The sequence below is a fragment of the Tasmannia lanceolata genome, unplaced genomic scaffold (assembly GCF_043159265.1).
Source record: "Tasmannia lanceolata isolate RefF3 unplaced genomic scaffold, GAP_Taslan_0.1 ptg000007l, whole genome shotgun sequence".
NCBI classification, from domain to species: Eukaryota; Viridiplantae; Streptophyta; class Magnoliopsida; order Canellales; family Winteraceae; genus Tasmannia; species Tasmannia lanceolata.
Window position 1 is genome coordinate 22,640,875 of NW_027518684.1, and position 22,114 is coordinate 22,662,988.

Consider the following 22,114-nt stretch of genomic DNA (forward strand, 5'->3'; position numbering starts at 1 on the left):
AGGTTTAAATTCAAATAACTGAGAATATTGCGGTCGTCCGGAAATTTTGCGGACGTCCATGGACGGATTTGGGCGCGCGTTTGGAATTTCAAACGACTCTATTTTCCGGACGTCCGGACTTCATACATGACGCCCAGAAAGACAAAAAATTAGGGTTTTTGTTCTTCGAACCTATAAATATGCTATTTTGAAAAACCCTAGATACCTCTTAAGCTCTTGAAAAGGTGTTAGCCACCATTTGAAAACCCCAACTCTCACCTACTTTCTTCTTGCCATTTATTGTGAGAATAACATACATTTACTTCTCTTGAGTGCCATTACTTTCATTCTCCCAAGAGAGATTCATTAGGGTTTATGTTTTGAGTGAGACAAGAATTATTGCTTAAGTTAATACCTTTGTATTTGCCTTAACAAGAGGCTAGTGTGCTTTTACTTCATTCAACCATTGTAAAGAAGGGTTGTGACCCTTGGAGAGTTTAAAGACTCGGTGTTTGTAAGAAGGCCTCGGACCCGGACGTGGTATGGTGTCCGGATAGTGAAGAAACCCAATGACGACAAACTTGGAAGAGTGGAGTAGGTCGTTTGAGAAAACCGAACCACTATAAATCTTCATGTTCATTGTGTGCCTCCTAGGCTCCTTCTATCTCTCCATACTCTTGGTAATATCGTAAACCGTACACTTTGTAAGTTCAACTTAGATAGCTTCAAAGTAATTTGTAGAATCTTTTAAAACAAGTTCTTCAAATCAAAAAAAAAAAATTTATACCTAATTCCTTCCCTCTTAGGTTGCCTAGTCTATTTTCATATAATGTGTGTACCAAAAATTAGCCATATAGGATCATCCTAACCCTGCCATTTGTGGAGGGAAAAAATGGGCAAAAACATGGACACACAGTGTCTGTCCATTTTCCCCTCTACCTTTGATTGGGTTTGGATAATCCTATAGGGCTGATTTTTGGTACACACCCTATCCATGGAAGGGCCTTCCAAATGAATGCTTCAGATCCCCCCAAAAATGTGGGGCCACATGTGTTTGTTAGCTTGAGCTCAGATAAGCTTATCTCTCTATCTCTCTCTCTCTCTCTCTCTCTCTCTCTCTCTCTCTCTCTCTCTATATATATATATATATATATATATATATATATAGACACACACATGTGACTTAACAATAACCACAAGCTAATCACCTTAGCAGATCCTACAACTTCTACAACACAATATTACATGGGCGGCATAAGAGAACAAAATTGTAGAACTTATCATGAGGAGGAATTTTTCCATACTGTGCATCTTATTCCATTGGTAGCTCCAGAATGGGGTTCCAACGACTCGGAACCAGGAATGGGTCTTTCCAGTGGTGCTGCATTTTTCACAAAAGGGTGCTCCAAAAGCTGAGAAGCCTTAGGACGATGTACAGGATTGCGTTGCAAACATTGCTTTACAAAATCCTTGCCTTCATCAGAGAGATGATCAGGAATTGCTGGAAGTTCCTTACTATTCCCAATCTTAAACATAGCAGCAACCTTTGGAACAAAACAAGATTAAGCATCAATATGATAAACCAACAAGACAGTAAAAAAATCCAGTCCAACAAGAACTCAAAGTGAGACAGTCAGACGTGCAAGAAACAACTAGATTTCAAATCAATCTATAATAGAATATAAATTAAAAAGCAAAGTCTTCCAACATTAATATCAAAAGACTGACCCCTTCATACTGGCTCCAGGGTGGTTTTGTTGTAGCCATTTCCAAAACAGTGCACCCAAGACTCCAAATATCGACAGCAAGATTGCATCCGTTGGAGTTTTTTATGACCTGAATGATCTATGCTTGTCAGAAGTGCAAGTGGGAGTCTAGAAAGCATGTCATGAACAGAAATTAAAGGCTATGGCAAGAAAATATTCCAACCTCAGGAGCCATCCAGTAAGGGCTTCCCTTGGATGATAGTGGACATGATTGCCCAGTAATCTGAAAAATCGAAAAAAGTGTTGAGGTGTAGCACAAACCAAATCAAGAAATAATAAGAAAGATAGAAAATACAAATATTTATAGTGCAGAAGTATGAATGTATTTTGGTGCCTCATAAATAAGTCCTTAAACTTCCCTCGAGAACAAGGATAGCTTGAAAAGCATATCTTGAGCATGGTTTTAAATTTCGGCCAAAATACAGAAATTTCGGATTTCGGTTGGGACCGAAACCGAAACTACCAAAAATCCAAAATTTCGGCCAGAGTCCAAAATTTAAGCCTGAATTTCGGAAAAATATAATTTTAAACTAGGTCCAAAACTGAAACCGGGATTTTAAACCTTGATCTTGAGACTACATATCTAATCTGGTATACAGTGAAATTACACCACTGTCGGCATCTAGCTTAAGAAACCAACCCATATATGCAATGAGAATTATTGTCACTCGATTCCCAGGCTATGTCAAACCATTCTGTGCTCAGGCATGACGTACAACATTTGTATAGGTACAGTTGTGAAATTTCTCATGGAATTACTGATATAGTTATGTGTTCTCTTTATATTTATACACATTCATGTTGCAACTGTCGTTAATTAGGAGCATAATACCTAAAAATATATAATAAAAGAAGCACTCGCAACCTCATTTTGCCCATCCACCTGTGAATGCAGCAACAATATATGGTGGCTGAAAAATCTTGGGTTCACTTACAATGTTAGGTAGTTGTATCTCACTCTAATTTAGAAGTTGTTCATTAAATATGTAAATATATAAGGAAAGTGTTGGTGAGCTTAAGCTCACCAAACTTATGGTGCGCTAAAGCACCCAATCACATGGGGGCCCACTTTGTTAGGATGATCCAAAGCATTCATTTGAAAGGCCCTATCATAGATGGGGTGTGTACCTAAAAATCAGCTCCATAGGATCATCCTAACCCATCCATTTGTGGAGGTCAAAATGGACAGACATTGTTTGTCCACAAATCTGCCCATTTTTTCCCTCCACAAATGGAGGGGTTAGGATGATCCTATGGAGCTGATTTTTGGTACACACCCTATCTATGATAGGGCCCTGCAAATGAATGGTTTGGATCACCACATAAAATGTGGGACCCATATGATTGGGCGCTTAAGCGCACCATAAGTTTGGCGAGCTTAAGCTCACCAACACTTTCCTCATATATATTATACACGCACTCCCATGTTTTAATGAATACACTCCTCTCTTTATAGTGGACTTCTTTGAGTAGCTGTGATAGGCCATTACAATTCACAAACAGCCATCAACAGAAAAGGAAAATGTTTAATAAAGTGAAGGAGTGCCATTTTCACAACAAGGGAGTGCATATATCCCATTTCAAAAAAAAATAAAAAAAACCATTTCAAAAAAGGGAGTGCATATATCATTTCCCGATATATATAGGGAGAGAGGGCTAGGCGATATCAGAAATCGCATCTCTCTCTCTCTCTCTCTCTCTCTCTCTCTCTCTCTCTCTATATATATATATATATATATATATATATATATATATATATATATTGCAGAAGAGAAAAGGAGAGAATTATTTGAATTTCTCCCAAAATTCTAATAGAATTACACATCAATTTTTTTGACTTTTTTTAACAAAGGCACCCATTCAACCCACATATTTTCAATCCTACCCCCTCCTTTATGCTTTTTAACAAAGGCACCCATTAAAGCCACATTATTTCAATCCTACCCCCCTCCTTTATGCTTTTGTAATAAAAAAAGGGTGATGATATTTTCACCCCCCTTGCATTACTTGCACACTCCCCTTCTAACGTGATTTGACATAAAGTTGCCTACTTTTCACGTCAAATCAGGTTATAAGGAGGGTGTGCACGTAATGCAGGGGGAGTGAAAATATCATCTCGCTAAAAAAAAGTGGACAAAGTTAACATAGTGACGTTTTTTCTTTACAAAATTACGAATTTGGTACATATGTTACATAATACTACGGATTTTTGTGAACATATTACATAATACTACGGATTCAGGACGCCTTTCAAAATATTGACGAATTCCGGGCACCTTAAGAGGAACAACATATTATGGAAACCTCTAAAGATTGGAGGGCTAGGATCAGCCTATGGAAATGATTTTACGGGCACAACCTATTTCTGTTGTGTTCCATCACATGGATGGTATGGATCAACCTATGATGTAGTCCATACAGTTCTTTGTCCGCCCGTGCATCGCACGGGGTTTTTTACTAGTGTGTGTGTGTGTGTGTATAGAGAGAGAGAGAGAGAGAGAGAGAGAGTTAAGTGAAGCTACACATACGTGTAGCTAACTTAGCTACACCGACAGCTTAAAATATAGTGGGCCCACATTGTTTGGGTGATCCAAACCATTCATTTGATAGGCCCTCACATTGATAGGGTGTGCCCAAAAAATCAGCTCCATAGGATGATCCCTACCCTTCAAACTGTGGAGGCAAAAATGGACAGATTTGTGAAAGTTTTTACAAGTCCATTTTTGCCTCCACAATCGTAGGGTTGGGATGATCCTATGGAGCTGATTTTTTTGGCACACCCTATCTATGTGAGGGCCCATCAAATGAATGGTTTGTATCACCCAAACAATGTGGGGCCCACTATGTTTTAAGCCGTCGGTGTAGCTAAGTTAGCTACACGTATGTGTAGCTACACTTTTCTCATATATATATATATATATATATATATATCAGAAATTTTGGATACATAGATATCAGAAGTGTGGCGTTTAAATAGGCCCCATACATGTATTGCGAAAATTTTAAGTCATCAAGTGATTAGTGCTTTTGTTGAGGGTTTTAGAACTTCTAGTTATCTTTCTTTTCTTATATATATGTAGCCTCATGGCACTTTTCTAGAATGCTATGCAATGGAATGAACAAAGATTTGAAGCTTCTCTCTCTATCTCTCGTGTGGATTGAATGCCTTTGGAAGTGTGGTGCTTCATATTAGGTCAGTTTTCTATCCATAAACTCATCGTTCTCTCTTTTTTTATCTTCTCCTCCATATTTTCTCCTATCACTTTTCTCACCCTCACCGGTTGGGTATATAAATCACTCTCTTTTTTCTTTTCTTTTTTGAAAGATGACATATTTTCATTGATAGTATAATAATTACAATGGGGACCAGGAGTCCCACCTGGCATTACATAATATCAAATAAAACTGGTCAGGGCATACCCTAAGCCAGAAAGACTAAAACAAAACAAAAACTGGGCCCTTTCTTTCTGACAGTCATATCATTTGCAATTCTTACACTCCAATCAAAAAGAAGCTTTCTTCCTCCACCTACATCCACCATCTTCCTCCACCTACATCCACCAAGTTTTCAGGAAGTTTTGTTAAATCTATTGTAAGCCTACACCAAAAAAGTCTCTATTCCTTTGGGGAACTTCTTCTTCACCCATCCTTAAACTGGCCCCCCAGCATATTTGTCTAGCCCTGGAACTCATAATTAATAAACACAATATATGCTTCCTCTTAATTGTTTATGTATTGCATTTATAGTCCCTCCCCTCCATCAAAATCTCATTGCCACGCCAACCCTGTAGAACTAGACTAAAATGTGCATTTTCCAAGTTCGTCCAGAAGACTTTGAAGGTGGGTAATCGGCAGACCCATGACAACCACATCTAGATTTCTTTCCAAAAAGCCAGGACTTCTTTGAGTTTCAATTTCTTCCTCCAGATGAGCAGTAGCCACCTCCCTCGAAAGGTCCCATAGTCTCTTCTATCCTCTAGTAATTCTCCAGAGATCTCTTGATGTGTGGGGTCGTTGATGGAGGCTATCATTTCATCATAAGTCATCATCCTCATCCTGTGAAGGATTTTTTCCAGCACCATGAGCTCCATGAACAACTTCCTCTTGCGCCGCCCTGGGCATGAAGATGATTGTTGCTGCAAGAGGTCTTGTTCTTCCATCTTTCCTTAGATATGAAGGATACCCATAAAATCTTGCATATTCCAGTCAGTTCGAATTATAAATTGTGTCAGTGCCATAAGACCACTGATCGTGTCCCATCCCGAAATACTTTTGCGGTTACAATTAATTATTACTTTTGGCGAGCCATCCCATCCGAGAGAACCTTCTCACCTTCCCAAGATGAGGATTGAAAGCAATTGCATGGGTCAGAAATTTGAAGATGACTTACGCATTTTCCAAAATAGAAATCCCCCTGCCCATCCCACCTCTGACCCAAAGTTAACTAAGGAAAAAAATTAAGCACTACTAACCCAACCCTAGATCCAAACACCTATCCGGCTCCAGGGTATAGACCCAAGACTAGGGGTAACAACCAAAGCTGGCCAAGGAGGCCGCAATGGAGTCCGTGTCATTCACCTTAGTTTTGGAGGTTAGCTTCTGTGACAAGCAATGGGGTAAATTTCGAGGTCTGGATCCTAACCCGAACGGATGGGCAGGGGGATTTCTGTTTTGGAAAATGCGCAAGTCATCTTCAAATCTATGAACCATGCAATTGCTTTCAATCCTCATCTTGGGAAGGCGAGATAGTTCCCTTGGATGGGATGGCTCACCAAAAGTAATAATTAATTTGTAACGGCAAAAGTATTTCGGAATCGGACACTTGGGTTCAGGTCAGTGGTCTTATGGCGGTGACATAGTTTATAATTCGAACTAACTTGAATATGCAAGATTTTATGGGTATCCTTCATATCTAAGTAAAGATGGAAGAACAAGACCCCCTTGCAGTATGAACCATCTTCATGCCCAGAGGGGGGCGCAAGAGGAAGTTGTTCGTGGAGATCATGGTGCTGGAAAAAATCCTTCACACCAACATTCAAAGTCTTCTGGACGAACTTGGAAAATGCACCTTTTAGTCGAGCTCTGCAGGGTTGGGATGGCAATGAGATTCTGATGGAGGGGATGGACTATGAATGCAATACATAAACAATTAGGAGGAAGCATATATTGTGTTCATCAATTACGAGTTCCAGGGCTAGACAAATATGCTGGGGGGGAGGGCAATTTGAGGATGGGTCTCTCTTTTCTATCTCTATCTTTCGCTATTTTCTTGATCTTGATCTTCTTTTCCTTTCTTGATCTTGATCTCTCTTCCAGATCATGATCACTCTTCTTGATTTTCTCTTCATGATCTTGATCACTTTTTTTTATCTTGATCTCTCATTTGGATCACGATCAATTTTATTGATCTTGATCTCTCTCTTCTTGATCTCGATCTCTTTTCTTGGTATTGATTCCCTTTTCTTGATCTTGATTTTCTACTTCAGTTCTCTCTCTTTCTCTTGGTTGTCATTGATTCATATCATATATCGAAGTGGAGAATCTAACAGACCACTAAACTCCTTTATCCCCAGAACCATCAAACTATGAAGGAGAAATAGCTGCTTCCTCTCCTTCCAAACTAGCCATAGAGTAGCAACCAAGGTTGGACTCTAGAGAATCCTACCTCTCTCTTAGGCGACAGGGCATAAGCGCATGCGCGAATTAGCTCATGAATGTGCTCAGGAAGGACCCATTGAACCTCAAAGATGGATAGGAGAAACCACCAAACTCATTCATAAAGCAGCAGTGAATGAAGATGTAATACACCGTCTCTTTGGTCATGCCACACAAGCAGCCACTGTTTGCTTTTGAAATATATTTGGCTACGTACAGTGTAAATATTGCCAGCCATTAGGGGTGTAAACGAGCCGAGCCGAGCCGAGCTTGGCCAGGCTCGGCTCGGCTCGTTAAGCTCAAATACCAGGCTCGGGCTCGGCTCGGGCTCGAACCAGGCTCGGGCTCGGCTCGGCTCGGCAGGCTCGGTCAGGCTCGCGAGCCGCTCACGAGCTTTGGGTTTATCGAGTTTCGCATATGGCAAATGGTGGTAGCAAAGGTAAAGGTTCGTAGCAAAAGTAGGGGTGTCAATTTTGGCTCGGGCTCGGAGGCTCGCTCGAGCTCGGCTCGAAAAAAGCTCGGCTCGAGCTCGGCTCGAATCCTTAACGAGCCGAGCCGAGCCGGCTCGTTAAGCTTAACGAGCCGAGCCCGAGTTAGGCCAGGCTCGGCTCGGCTCGGCTCGTTAAAGCTCGTAAAGTAAAGATAATATGAAAAAGCAAAAATAACGTACTGATCGTAGGTGAGGGTAGGTATGTTATGTCAACATCACCGCAAATCAAACGGTTCAAAATTAATTTTTTTTCGTAATTGTCATAATTTTTATCATTTTTTGGTATTTATTTATTAATTATCATAACATAGTGCCTGTTCTTCGTAATTTTTCATTTCAAACTATATAAATCAGCTATTTTACATTTTCAAAAGTAATGATTACTTTTTTTTTTACTTTTGCTACGAACCTTTACCTTTGCTACCACCATTTGCCATATGCGAAACTCGATAAACCCAAAGCTCGTGAGCGGCTCGCGAGCCTGACCGAGCCTGCCGAGCCTGGCCAAGCTCGGCTCGGCTCGTTTACACCCCTAAGCAAAAGTAAAAAAAAAAGTAATCATTACTTTTGAAAATGTAAAATAGCTGATTTATATAGTTTGAAATGAAAAATTACGAAGAACAGGCACTATGTTATGACAATTAATAAATAAATACCAAAAAATGATAAAAATTATGACAATTACGAAAAAAAATTAATTTTGAACCGTTTGATTTGCGGTGATGTTGACATAACATACCTACCCTCACCTACCATCAGTACGTTATTTTTGCTTTTTCATATTATCTTTACTTTACGAGCTTTAACGAGCCGAGCCGAGCCGAGCCTGGCCTAACTCGGGCTCGGCTCGTTAAGCTTAACGAGCCGGCTCGGCTCGGCTCGTTAAGCTTAACGAGCCGGCTCGGCTCGGCTCGTTAAGGATTCGAGCCGAGCTTTTTTCGAGCCGAGCTCGAGCGAGCCTCCGAGCCCGAGCCAAAATTGACACCCCTACCAGCCATACAACCTCAAGAGAAAGTGACACATACATTGGTATTACATCACATCATACTAAGTTTGTGTAGTTCTTACCAATTAAGAGAGATACAAAAGGGATTTATGAAAATATTTTGATGTGTGCATCAAGTCCGAATTCAGAATTAGTGAGTTGGATTATGAAGATAAGAAGGGATTTTTTACTAGACACGAACCTATATCTACATTTAGATCGAGATCTACGTGGCTACATCATGATATCAATCTATAATTCTATATCAATGTTTACAAACTCCCCAAGTCAATCATCGAATCTTCCAAGTCAACTCAATTTACCTTGTCCGAATACAAAAAAAGACACTTCAGCCCAAAGCACCAACTTCAAATGTAAGGGAGAGGAAAAGAAGATTCAACTAAAACATCTAGTTTTACAAGCTATAATAATATTCAACTAGGGTTACTTCAAACTAGTTATATCGGATGCCTTCTTACACAAGCGAAAATAAATGAGGGAAAAGTTCATGTTCTAAAGCATGCGTCAGCAGAGCTCTGAAGCAAACACAACATAAACTAAGTCATGCAACAGCAGCAGTAGTTGAAACTATATCTTTCTTTTTTTAATGGTAACTTCTTCTTTTTTGAAACTATAACTTATTAGCCGCATGTCACAAATATAAATGACATACACAATATGAATTCTTACATGCTTTGCCATCCCAAAATCTGCAAGCTTAACACGGCCATTGGGGTCTACAAGAATATTTGCACCTTTGATGTCCCTGAAGAGGAAATATGGTTTAGCTACAAGTATGAAGGATGCCTGCCTAGAAACAGGAAAATCATACAGGAACCATGCAAAAGAGGTTATTAATATTATTATTAAATGCTTGGAAATACTAAATCCCACCTATTAGTTTTAAATGAGTATAAGAGTTGGAAGTACACCCACCTATGCACAGTATTCTTAGCATGCAAATATGCGAGACCCGAAAGGATTTGTTGGGTGTAGCTCTGAATCGCTAGTTCCCCGAACTGCCCATACTCTTGAAGAAGCTTATAGATGGAACCACCAGATACATATTCCAGGTAGATATACAATCTGTCATCAACCTGTTCATGGGGTGGAGAATCACGTCACTGAAAGAGCACTAAACAACTCTGACATTTGAGCACAAACAGCAGCTTGATATATTCTTAATTGAAAGAAACTCCACAGGTGCAATTTAAATACTATCAAAAATTGATTATTCAGATCTTGGCATAAAAAAAAGAAGGTTCAAAAGTAAAATCCTTTAATTTGTGATCAAACTGCAAGCAACAGAGATAAAGTCTTGTTAACTGTACCAATAGACATTTGAAATTAATAGCGAAATAGAATGTGGATTTCTACAAGGCTGTGTTTGGATTACAGAAACTAGGAATCAGAATCAAAACCAGGAATCAGAATCAGTATCCTAATCCAATTCCCATTCTTATTACCTTGGAAATGGAATGGAAAAAAATAAAATAAAAAATATAATTCGAAAAAAATTAATAAAAATTTCATTCCGACCGGGGCAGAATCAGAATATCACCTATTGGGGTGACAAACAGATTCAACCTTTTTTACCCATTTAATTCCACCTCAATGTCATTTTCGCCCCTTTATTCCGTTCCTTTTGTTTAACCAGAAAGCGGAATTGGAATAAGATACGGATTCCAACTCTAATTCTGGCAATCCAAATGCAACCTAAGGTTTATACTTTTAACCAAAAGAATGGACCTCCCTAAGCCTGATGGAGTGGACTTTTGCTCGTCGGACAATTTGGATCGGGTCTTTTTAGAGAAGTCCTTTGGGCAGTCAACATTGCAGATTTCCATCTGTTCGGTGGGGTACTTATATGAAGTGTTGGCTAAAGTTCTGGTGGGGCGGTTAAAGAAGTTCTTGCCAAAGATCATATCCAGTAACCAATCCGCTTTTATTTAGGAGAGGCAAATTTTTTACAGTGCACTGATAGTAAATGACGTGGTGGATTATAACTTCAAGCATAGTATGTAAATTGGACATGGAAAATGCAGTGGAATGAGAATGCTAGGACTATCTTTTGGGACAGATGGGATTTAAGGCGAGGTGGAGGGCTTGAGTTATGATGTGTGTGTGTGTGTGGGCGCGCGCGCATGTCTTCAGATTGGTTCTTCTAGATTCGGGTTAACGGAACACCAAAAGGTTTATTTAAATCTTCCAGAAGCATGAGGGGAGGAAGATCCCTATCCCTTTTTATTTTGATTGTTGTTGAGACTCTTAACAGAATGATAGATAAAGGCAGAAGGCATGGCCTCATAGATGGCTTCAAAATTGAGATCCAGGGGATGGTACCATCTCATCTTCAGTTTGCTGATGATACTGTGGTCTTTAGTGATGCTGAAGAAGAAAAGGTGTTGAAGCTTAAGGCTAGTTTCCAATGTTATGAAGTAGTGGAAGGGCAAAGATTTAAGCTTCGAAAGTCTACGCTGCTCGGTATCCACATCTCAGAGGAAGAAATCGACCGGATAGTGAGGTTACTCGGGTGTTCAATTGATCAATTTCTGACAACATCCGGTTACTCAGGTGTTCAATGGATTAATTTCTGACGACATATCTTGGTCTTCCCCTATGTGAGGTGAGGCCCCAGAAGAGGTTTGGGATCCGAATGTAGAAAGGGTGGAGAGAAGATTGGATACGTGGAAGCGAAATCTCGTCTTACTAAGGGGCAGAATCACTCTCATTAAGGAGGTGCTTGCTAATATTCCCATCTACTATCTATCGTTTTTTTTTTATATTCGATTAGTGTTATTAATCGCATCTAGCAAATTAAGAGACTCCTTTGGGGTGGTTCTGAGGATAAGAACTTTCATCTTGTTAGTTTGGCGGAGGTGTGCAAACCCACCAGAGCTGATGGCTTGGGCTTTAGGAGATTGAAAGGTGTTAACAAAGCTATCCTTGGGAAGTGGTTATGGAGGTATGGAGAAGGAAGGAATCAACTCTGAACTAAAGTCATTTATAGCAAACATGGGTCAGCGCCTGGCAAATGAATTTTTGACGATAAGTACAGATTTAAGGGGCTAATTGTGTGGAAGGACATCCTGGATCAAAAGCACAAGTTCAACGAGGAGATAGATTCAGAGCCTGTAAGGGTGATAGAATTAAATTTTGGCACAATAGATAGTGTGAAGAGACTCCGTTGGTAGAGCTTTACCCTGATTTGTTGGTTGTCGCTTCTAATAAGGATCCTTTCGTCCAAAAGATTCTTTGGAGTTGGTGGAAGGGTGGGTCTCTTGGAAGATTAATTTCAGGCAGAAATTTTTTGACAGAAAGATCGAACGAGTGGGCGAGTTTTTGGAAACTCGAGATTTTTACCATATTACAAAGACTAACAACAACAAAAAGGTTTAGATCTGCATCTCTTCTGGGGTCTCCAATGTCAAATCATTCTACCACATATCATTACGTGTCCCCTTTCCTCACACTTGATTTGAGTGTGGAGCATTCCTGCTCCTCTCAGGATTTGCACATTCGGTTGGACTGCCTTTCTTGATAGGATCCTAACAGTGAACCATATGCGGAACAATAAGATGCTTATTTTGACCATTGCGTTCTATGTGTGGAGGCAAGAGAGTTAGCGAACCACCATTTTTTCATTGCACATTGGCCAGATGTGTGGAGCCGCATCCTAAGGAGACTTGGGATGTCTTGGGTCTTCCCTTCTCGTTTTGTCAATCTATTGGAGTGTAGTTTTTCACCCCCCCTTGGGAGAGGAAAGGGCGAATTTTATGGAATGTAGTTCTCTTGGCAACCAGTTGGGTCATTTGGAAGGAAAGGAATACTCGGGTCTTTAGAAGCTCGGTCAAAGGCTCGCACTTCATCTATTCTAAGTTGATTTTGCTTACCACATCCTAGGTGAAAATCCTTCCTTGTTTCATGTTCATATCTGCGTTCTTAGACATGGTTTGAGAGAGATTGGTGTTAGTAGGGAGCAGGTAGAGACTCATTCAATCCGGTGGGTCCCTCTTGGACCATGGCAATTGAAGCTTAACTTTAGTGGATTGAGTTTGGATAACCTAGAGCCTTCTAGAGTAGGAGTTCTAAGGGACGAGAGTGTTGCAACCAGGTGGGTCTTCTCGGACCCCATTAGGATTACAGATTCCAATAAAGAGGAAGCAAGGGCGATTACAGGGCAAAAGGATCATCGAGAGGAGAAACCTAGGCAGTTTGATCGTCGAGGGAGATTTCCTCAATGTTATCGGGTGGTTGGATGAGAGCCGCCCTCACCCTTGGAGATTTGTATCGATGATCAATTAGATTTAGGATCGAGTGGCGGATCTCTCAATTACATTTCAGCACGTGAGGAGATTTGCTAACAATGACACAAATTGATTAGCCCAGGCAGGAGTCGGAAAGGATATTTTGGCGATTTTTTATTCTCTTCCCCTTGACGGGCTCTGCTCTATGCTGTATTTTGTTCTCTCTCTCTCTCTCTCTCTCTCTCTCTCTCTCTCTCTCTCTCTCTCTCTCTCTCGTTCACAGGGCTTTCCCGTTTCTTTCCTTAATAAATTATCTATCATTCCAAAGATAAAAAATAAAGGCCGGTCCTATCAAATGTAGCTTCCTCTGACACATTCCAAGAGATGAGTGTTTTTACGTTAGTAACTTCATACTTATGAAAGGAGTACCTTTTAACAATTCATAAATAAGATATTATAGAAAGATTCATCTACCCTGCAAATACCATCTTACAGCTAACTTCCTGACTTCGCCAATATTAATATCCAAAACATGACTTCTCTGATATTAAAATCCAAAACCAAGTCACCAGGATACTAAAAGTTCATCAGCACATGTGACAAAATGATGAAACCACAGAGAAGAAAGAAGTTCTAGCAAATAGAATAAGAGAGGGGAAATACAAAGAACACAACTGACCGGGTCATTTATTAGTCTTATTCTCAAGCAGAAAAAAATAACAAAATTTCAGAACATAAAACTCCTAAAAGAGTGAAACAACAATTAAAAGCTACACACTAAACACCTATTTGAACTCCATGTAAATAAAATGCCACAAATAGTCAAATGCCAAAAAGGCAAGGGCTTTTGAATTTGAGATCAAAAGGACCAATAGTGAGCCCCCTCTTCTGATGTCTTCATGGCATCATCAGTTCAGCCTGTTTTCAGGCCCTTCATCTTTCACAAGTAGTCCTGTTATCAGATTGGAGAGGCTGATCAAGTTCAAGGTTTTAAATTTTGGTTTCGGTGTCGGTTTCGGCCACCACCAAAACTGAAATGTTTCGGTTTCGGCCAAAATCATGTAAAAAATATAATAATGATTTCGTTTTTCTTTTTCAAATTTCGATCGAAATGTCTGAAATTTTGGTGTAAATTTCGGCTATTTCGGTGGAAATTTTGTAAAAAAAAAAGGGCTAAAATGAATTTAAAAGAAATTTTGGCGACATTTCGGCGAAATTCAGGAATTTCGGTAAAATTTTGCCTAAATCTTGTAAAGAAACGACTTCATGTAAATTCCATTTTAGCCTAAACTGAAATATTTCGGCCATTTCTTTTCGTTTCGGCTGAAATTTAAAACCATGGTCAAGTTCAGCATTTTAAATAACTGCATGCCATGTAAAACCATATTCTGCAAGTTGAATCGAGTGTACCGCCAACGATAGAGTGGTTCGAGTGATTCAGACCAGAGGGAAACTATTATGTTGATATAGAAATAACGAAATGCCACTGTTCTTTCCGGCCCTTATAAGAGCCTTGCAAAGAGCTATAAGCCTCTGTTGCTTCAGAGGAATCTTTTAAATATCAACTTTTGTATTGGATTGGTGTATGCAATAACTTTTCTGAGTGTCGAAGACCTTTGGTTGAATGGGTTAAAGTTAAACTCCCTCGATGGGAGTGATAAAGGACTGCTCAAGCTCAATTATTTCAGATTATGATTGCTCAGTGGATGAGGGATAGGCTGTTGAGGCAGAATCAAGCGGCACGAATTCAAAACTAATAACGTTAGGAATGAAAGTGATTCGTCTCTAGGAATCAAACTGCTAAAGGAGGCACCAGCCGTGAAGATTGTTTCAACTTGCCAAACAAATGGATTTCTTTCCAGGAATTTGAAGAAGTTTGTCCTGGCAAAATTTTGGCGTAAGTGTAACAAGATTTTTTTGGCGCGCTGTCTCAAGTATTGTTTTCGTTTCGTCCACTTTTTTTCTTTTTCTTTTTTTTTCAGTGGCGGCGGGGGCCAAGAAGAGGAAGGATCAATCAGCAATCAGCGCCATTCCAGTTAATATAAATGTAAAATGCACTAATTGCAGCAAATTGACAGCACTAACCAACATGATAGCAACTAAATGATGGAAGTACATTAGAAGCTATTCTACATTTCTAAATACAGGCATACAGCGATCATAGACAAAGTAGTACTGAATGAATGAGCTTACTATAACAGAAGAAACATTTGGGAATGCCAAAGTCATGAAATAGAACGATGAAAAGTTTCTAAATTTTAATCAGATTTAAAGAATATGCATATTAAAAATGCCTCAAGGAGGTACAAAATAAAACGTTAGCAATTGGCAGAAATCAAAACAGACAAGTGTACCGTCTCAGATCCATAATACTGCACTATGTTCTGATGTCGCAAGCGACTCAAGAGAGCTATTTCCTGTCAGAATAGCAGAGAAAAAAAATAAGAAACTGTCACCAAGAAATTATACAACATACAATAAAAGAAGTTGCAAAAAGGAAAAAATAACAAAAAATAAAGTTCAAACTTCAGGTAAGTACTTCCCCAGTAATTATAGTAATTATAGTAGTTGGGAAAAAACACTTACTTGCATCAATTGCTTGGCACTTTCTTTTGACTTAGCATCATCAGAAAATAGTGTAACTTCCTTCATTGCACACATTTCACCACTTTCACTAAAATCAAGACAACAAAGTAAGAATGTGCATGCCCAGATGGATAGATAAAACACAAAACAACTCTAGGAAGTGCTCGGAAGATGCAAATGACTGGCGTATAGCTTCTTCCACTCCCATTTGGAAAATACCGGAATAACTTGGAAATAGCCTCCCCGAGGAAATAAAAGCAAAATATGCGACCGCGCCATGGTTTTAAAAGGAATAATATGTGATTGGGCCATGGTTTCAAAATATATAGAACGTATGGACAGTGGTAGCTTATTTACGGGTGATTGTGTGCATCCATAGGGATTAGTCCCATCCTAAATGGGTTAGGGATACCCTATGTCATCAAAAACACAAAGGGGGGACTGTGGTAGCTTCATAAAAAAAAAATCCAACAAGCCCTTCACATGAATGAAAACAAATGAAAGGAATAATATGACTACCAACAGCAATTATTTGACACGGCTAACATGTGAGCACACTAAAGCAATAACAAAAACAGTGTATGCAAACATCAATTTCCTTCAAAGTTCTCAAAAGATGAGAAGCCCACCTGTTAAAACCAGCGTAAACATGTCCGAATGTGCCTCTGCCCAGTAGCCTTCCTTTCTTCCATCGTGAACCGGGGCTTGTGGGATTCTCAGCCCTCCCAGGACTCCGTGGAACGGAGGATGAGGTTGCTCCTGGTGAATTTGATGGAGAAAAGGGATAAGAATTACATATTGTTGTTGGGGGAAGTGGAAGCCGGTGGCTTTGTTGTTTCCCATCATCGGGCCAGCTTGTGGGAGATTCCGGTGCTGTGCCTCCAGCCCGAGGGTGCAGAGGAGTGACAGCACCACTATGTATTCTAGAGCTAGGCCCAGGACTTGTCATCATAGGGCTAGGTATTGGAGAACACTCTGGGCTACCCCTACTGGGCTGCCAAAATAACTGTCCTGACATATCTCCGCCCATCGAATTATGGCCAGAACCTGGGCTGGAGCAGTGGCCAGATCCAAGTAGAGAGACATCTGGGTAAGGCTTTGCGGCCCAAAAGGCAGAGGATGTAAAATGTTCAGGGCAAACCACTCTCATCGGACTCCTAGAAGGACTCGACATTGAACTATCAGGAGCACTTCCGATCCCAAATGCACCAGGATGAGGAATCTGTAAGTTGGACGGGTAAGTGTTTAAAAGTCCTTGTTTGGGCAATGTAGAGAAACCTTGGCTATTGAAACAAGGATTAGATGGAATCAGTGTCTTCTTTGAGTTCCTACGGGTGATAATAGAGGGTCGATCCTTATGCATCAAGCTGCATCATAGATTGACAAATAAGATGTTAGGAATGGGTCGAGACGCACAAGAGAACCAATGAAAAATATAATAACAGATAAGAAACCGAGAGTGGAACCAAGAGTACAAACGAAGAAATCCCTACATGCCATATGGCATGAGAGGGGAAGTTTTGCCATTTAAAGGGGGAAAGGCCAAAAAATCAGGACAAAAAATCATTAAGGTGTGAAGAGGCTATTTGTTTGGTTCCACTCACGGTCCACCTCTCATTCTCCATATCATTATTCCCAGATAAATTATACATAATGGTATTTCCTCCGCAACACAATCCTTATCACAAGCATTGTCGTATTCAATCACAACATAAGCAAACTCACTTGGATGGGCTGCTTCCAACAGTTCTGCACCCATTTTCGTACTCATTTCCCTGCGGGCTAAGCAGCCGAGAATCAACTGGGTCCTCACTATCAATGGAGCTAACACTAGAAACAGAGGCAGTAGCCAGGTCTCCATCAATGTCTGTAGCATCTGGCCTATTAAGGATCCGATCAGGTTTTGGAAGAGGCAACAACATTGATGGTTTGCCACATTTTTCAGATGCTAGTCTCGATATAGTGACTCCCGAGGCAGTACGCCCAATGGTTGAGGGGTGCAACCCAGGAAGTGGAAGTGGCTGTGCATGTGGTCTCTCCGCAAAACTTTGACAGCGTGATACTTGAGTAGAGGGTGATGGTGATCTTGACTCTGCTCGGGATCTAGACCCTTTTTCTGAAGCAATGTCACTAGTACGTCTCCTAGGCGCTCCTGGTTTAATATTTCCTTTCTCTTCAGATGGAGTCTTAAATTTACGGTGTAATGTATCAATGAAGTTCTCCTTGCTTGTCTTCTTTTTAACTTCTTTGGATGAAGATTTCCCCCACCATGAAGGCATGTTTTAATGAAACAAAGCTCCTGAAAATGATGACTGAGCTGCACCAACGTTAATGCATTTTTGGTTCAATCCAGGTCTAAAGATACCCAGCAATGCCCAATTACAAGAATTAAACCATCGGACCTTCTCATGCATGTGGCTCGGAATTCATAGTGCCAGCTACAATTACAGGAATAAAAAAATCATGGATGTGAATATGTGACATACATGAGCTCTAATTGTAAAAGTTAGGCTGGCATAAAATAAATTGTACAACACAGTTTTCAGTGGAAGAATCAATAGTAGCACTTAAAATAAGCAGGTACAAATAAACTTATAAAAGCAACCATACGAAACAACTTTGGTAACTGCAGTAAAGTGTAGGTAGAAACTAAAAAAAAAAACATCATCAGGTAGAAAAAAATTAGAAAGACAAGAAATTAGGGTTTTCTTTTCTTTTCTTTTTTTCAGCAATGACTTAAGATATTAGTACTTATACTTTTAGAATAAAGTGGCATCACACTGACATTCTTTTAATAAATTGCATCCCAAACAAAATAAATTGGTGTTACACTTCCAGAGCCCAGTTTGAAAATTCTGGTGATAAGAATTTTAGAAGACTGGGATAGAGAAGAATTGAAAGAAAGTTACACGTGTGAACAAAAACCAAACCCCACGAGCTGTTTGTATTCATTTACTCCCATTCTTCAGCAGTATTATATAATAAATCATCATTAAACCCATTAAACTTTCCCAAGCCAGAGGTCAAAGTGACAAATGATGAAAATCAGAAAACTTGGAGTGGTGTCAAAAGGTAGACTATTTCACAATACATTGGAGCTGAGAGTATAAAAAATAAGATGATTAACTTCAATATACAGATACTCGAATAGAAACAAGAAGTTGACTGTTAGCTTAGTCACTGGAACATCACATGCCTTACGCAACAATCAATTTGCGTATATAAAAAAAATACAATGTCTAACATCAAGAACACTAGAACCAAGGCAAATGCTCATTAGATTCATTACTATAATGCAATCATGGTAGGGTGCCCTGAGAAAACTATGTTGTATGTAATCCAATAAACGAATAAAAATCCTTACCCTCTAGAAAAGATTGAATATGTCAAACCGACTGTTAATGTGTATTGATATTGTGTGAGGATGCAGTCAGCCAGTCACTGAGAAAAAGAGATCCTTCCACTACTAAAATGGGTTTGCAAGCACTTAAACTGCAAGGAGACAAATTCAGGTAAAGTGATAAATTTTGCATACATCATTTCAAAAACACCTTCAACAGCTCAGTTTTTTTTAAAAAGCGCTATCAATGATCCAACAGCTGAGAACTAATACCCATATGGGCCATATCAGCTATTCACTCGCCAATTCAAATTGGTCTGTGTTAATCATAAACTGAAAAGTCAAGAGGTCTTAAAATAACAAAGAAGCTTCGTGGGATGCCAATGTTTAAACACTTGGTGTTCAATTGTTGACTCAGCTGATCTGACACCGTTTCAATAAAAAATCGAAAAAACCATCCGGATCAAGGCCAATGAAGAACCCCTTCAACTCAGCCAAGTCAAGAATTGACTTGGACAAGTTGAATCCCCCGGGCCACTGAAAAAAGCCCATGTCCAAGACTGAGTATTTAAACATGCCAAAACACGAAGAGCATGAGCAATATAAATATTTCATCATCGATTGAAAACTCAAGAGGTCTTAAACTAACAAAATATTTCTTGAGAAGACCAATATTTAAAACAGTTGGCAGGTCAACTGTTGACTCAGCTGAGCGCACTTGGTTTTAGCCCCACCAAATCGATCAAAAAATTGGTCAGAGCAAGGCCTATGAAGAACTCATTCGACTCAGCAAAGTCAGCAAGGTCAATAATGAGTCAACTGACATAGCCATTGAGCAAGTCCACATCTAACAATGAGCAAGAGCAATATAGATATTTGTACATGCTTATATATACACACAAATATATATATATATATATATATATATATATATATATATATATTTATATAAGGAAAGAGAGAGAGAGAGAGAGAGAGATGTAAAGAATAAATCAGACCTATATTTAGTAAGAGTTATGAACGAAAAGCAAGGAATGGTTTACCAACATAGGATTCTATTTACTGATTGGGTTGATAAACATAGCTTGTAATATCGATGGAATTGAAAGTTAATAGGTAACAACATACAACCCATAAAATAGAACATAGGTGGGACCTCAAAACAAGTAACACAGAGAGCAAGAAAACTTCTCCAACACATACACATAAGGACTCATCATGGCACAAGTGTAGTTAAGAACAGGTAAGCAGGAGAGCAGCAGTGAAGTGGAAAATTATAACCTATGCATCTAAGAAATGCACGATTTAGATGCTGGAGCTGTGAACAAAGTAGAATATCGTGCAACTATAAGCCCAACACCAAAATCTCAGACATTTTGTCTCTTTAAAATGTTATCAAGCTTCCTTCTAGTCAATCTTCAGATAATTTTCCATGTTTTCACTGATCCCCCAAACAGGGTATACCCCAAACTGCTTTCCTTTGCTGTATGGCAAAATAGATCATGAACTATGCCAAAACCCCTCCAATTCCATAACCAAATTAATTATAAATGTTATCGTTCATTTTGTGCCCAAATTTATTGAAACAACAGATAAAAAAACAAAATCCCAGAATCTTAAATTAAATCATCAAATGCCAACAACAACCACACAGAGCCCACCTAATATTTTAACTATTCCTCTAAAAAACCCATCAAATTCCAAACTATTACATCACTAATCTCCCATTATTTTGCAGTTTTTTAAAGAAAAATCTGAAAAAAAAAAACATCATTTTTCCTACCATCTCAGCACGCAACTCATCATCATACTTAATTTCAAAATTCACATTATTAAATGCCAACAACAACCACACAGATCCCACCTAATATTTTAACTATTCCTCTAAGAACCCCATCAAATTCCAAACTATTACATCACTAATCCCCCATTATCTTCCATCATGTTAAAGAAAAATCTGAAGAAAAAAAAAATCATTTTTCCTCTCATTTCAGCTCAAAACTAATAATCATACTTAATTTCAAAACTGAATTTCACCAGATCACCCTCTCATATACAACCTACTAAACATTACTCAATCATTGACTTAACTTTACACAGTCATGGATCATTATCAACACAGATCTAAGAATTTAAAACACTACATAAAAGAAAAATACATAAATTAAAGAAAAAAACCAGAAAAAATCCACATAAAATCAAATAAAAAACTCTTACTTACCTATAAGATCCGAAATCGATAAAAACCCTAGAACATACCGATTTGTCAGGAAGACCAAGAAGAACGCAGACCCGCCAGTGGCGAGATCGTAATTTTCACTAAACTGAAGAGCCGAACCAGAGCAAAAACCGGCTTAAATCTTCCGAGCCGGTAAAACCCTAGAATGACCATGGAGTGTCGTTATCAATTGAAGAGAAAAAAACGAAATTTCTTTGATCCTTCAGCTGAGAGTTGAGATCTTGGAAAGAAATAGTGAAACCCTAGAAACCCTAGATATAGTTGAGAGAAAATGGAGAGTAATTGAGGTGGCAGGAGGGGATTTAGAAGAGATTTGGAGAATTCTAGAGGGGCAGTTTTGGAAGAAAGGAGCTCAAAAGAGGAGAAATGAGAGGAGAGAGAGAGAGAGAGAGAGAGAGAGAGAGAGGAGTCTTTGCTGGGAAGAAAATAGAAATGGAGGTCTCTGAGTGAGGATTTTAGTATTGTATTTAAAAGGGAATATTAAAAATAAGGAAGATGAGTTTTTCGCCTCACTGTAGGATAATGCGCCCCACTGGTAACATGGTTTGATGTCGAAAATCGGCAAAGTCTGCCCCACAATTCACGTTTAACAGTGGGGCGTATTATCCTACAAAGGGCGAAAAAATCATGTTCTTAATAATTGAGAAAATGGAATAAAATAGTCGGAGACTCGCTCTGTGAGCGCATTGGGTCTCCTCAGTTTCAATCAAATTCTCTCTCTAATTACGGAAATTAGGTGTAATGTCTTTAACATTTTGTCTGCTTAGAAAAATACTCTTAGTGGGGTGAAATACCCTTTATAGCCTTCTAAGAGTTTATATATTACA

The 22,114-nt window shown here is 39.2% G+C and overlaps 1 protein-coding gene across 2 annotated transcripts in view; it reads right to left on the reverse strand.

Annotated features, from left to right (window-relative positions):
• LOC143882297 (mitogen-activated protein kinase kinase kinase YODA-like) overlaps positions 1–21,686 on the reverse strand; it is a 39,983-nt gene extending 18,297 nt beyond the window's left edge. The window contains exons 1-11 of one of the 2 annotated variants that reach the window (XM_077385819.1): positions 21,308–21,686; positions 19,073–19,200; positions 17,434–18,146; positions 16,338–17,075; positions 15,709–15,796; positions 15,477–15,539; positions 9,812–9,972; positions 9,566–9,641; positions 1,909–1,968; positions 1,708–1,815; positions 1,284–1,523 (exon numbers count right to left, since the gene is read on the reverse strand). In XM_077385819.1, coding sequence (XP_077241934.1) covers positions 1,284–1,523; positions 1,708–1,815; positions 1,909–1,968; positions 9,566–9,641; positions 9,812–9,972; positions 15,477–15,539; positions 15,709–15,796; positions 16,338–17,075; positions 17,434–17,987 — 2,088 coding nt within the window. In that variant the 5' untranslated portion in view covers positions 17,988–18,146; positions 19,073–19,200; positions 21,308–21,686. The remainder of the gene's footprint in view (positions 1–1,283; positions 1,524–1,707; positions 1,816–1,908; positions 1,969–9,565; positions 9,642–9,811; positions 9,973–15,476; positions 15,540–15,708; positions 15,797–16,337; positions 17,076–17,433; positions 18,147–19,072; positions 19,201–21,307) is intronic. The other variant, XM_077385818.1, reaches the window with a different exon arrangement.
• Between the last annotated feature and the right edge of the window lie 428 nt (positions 21,687–22,114).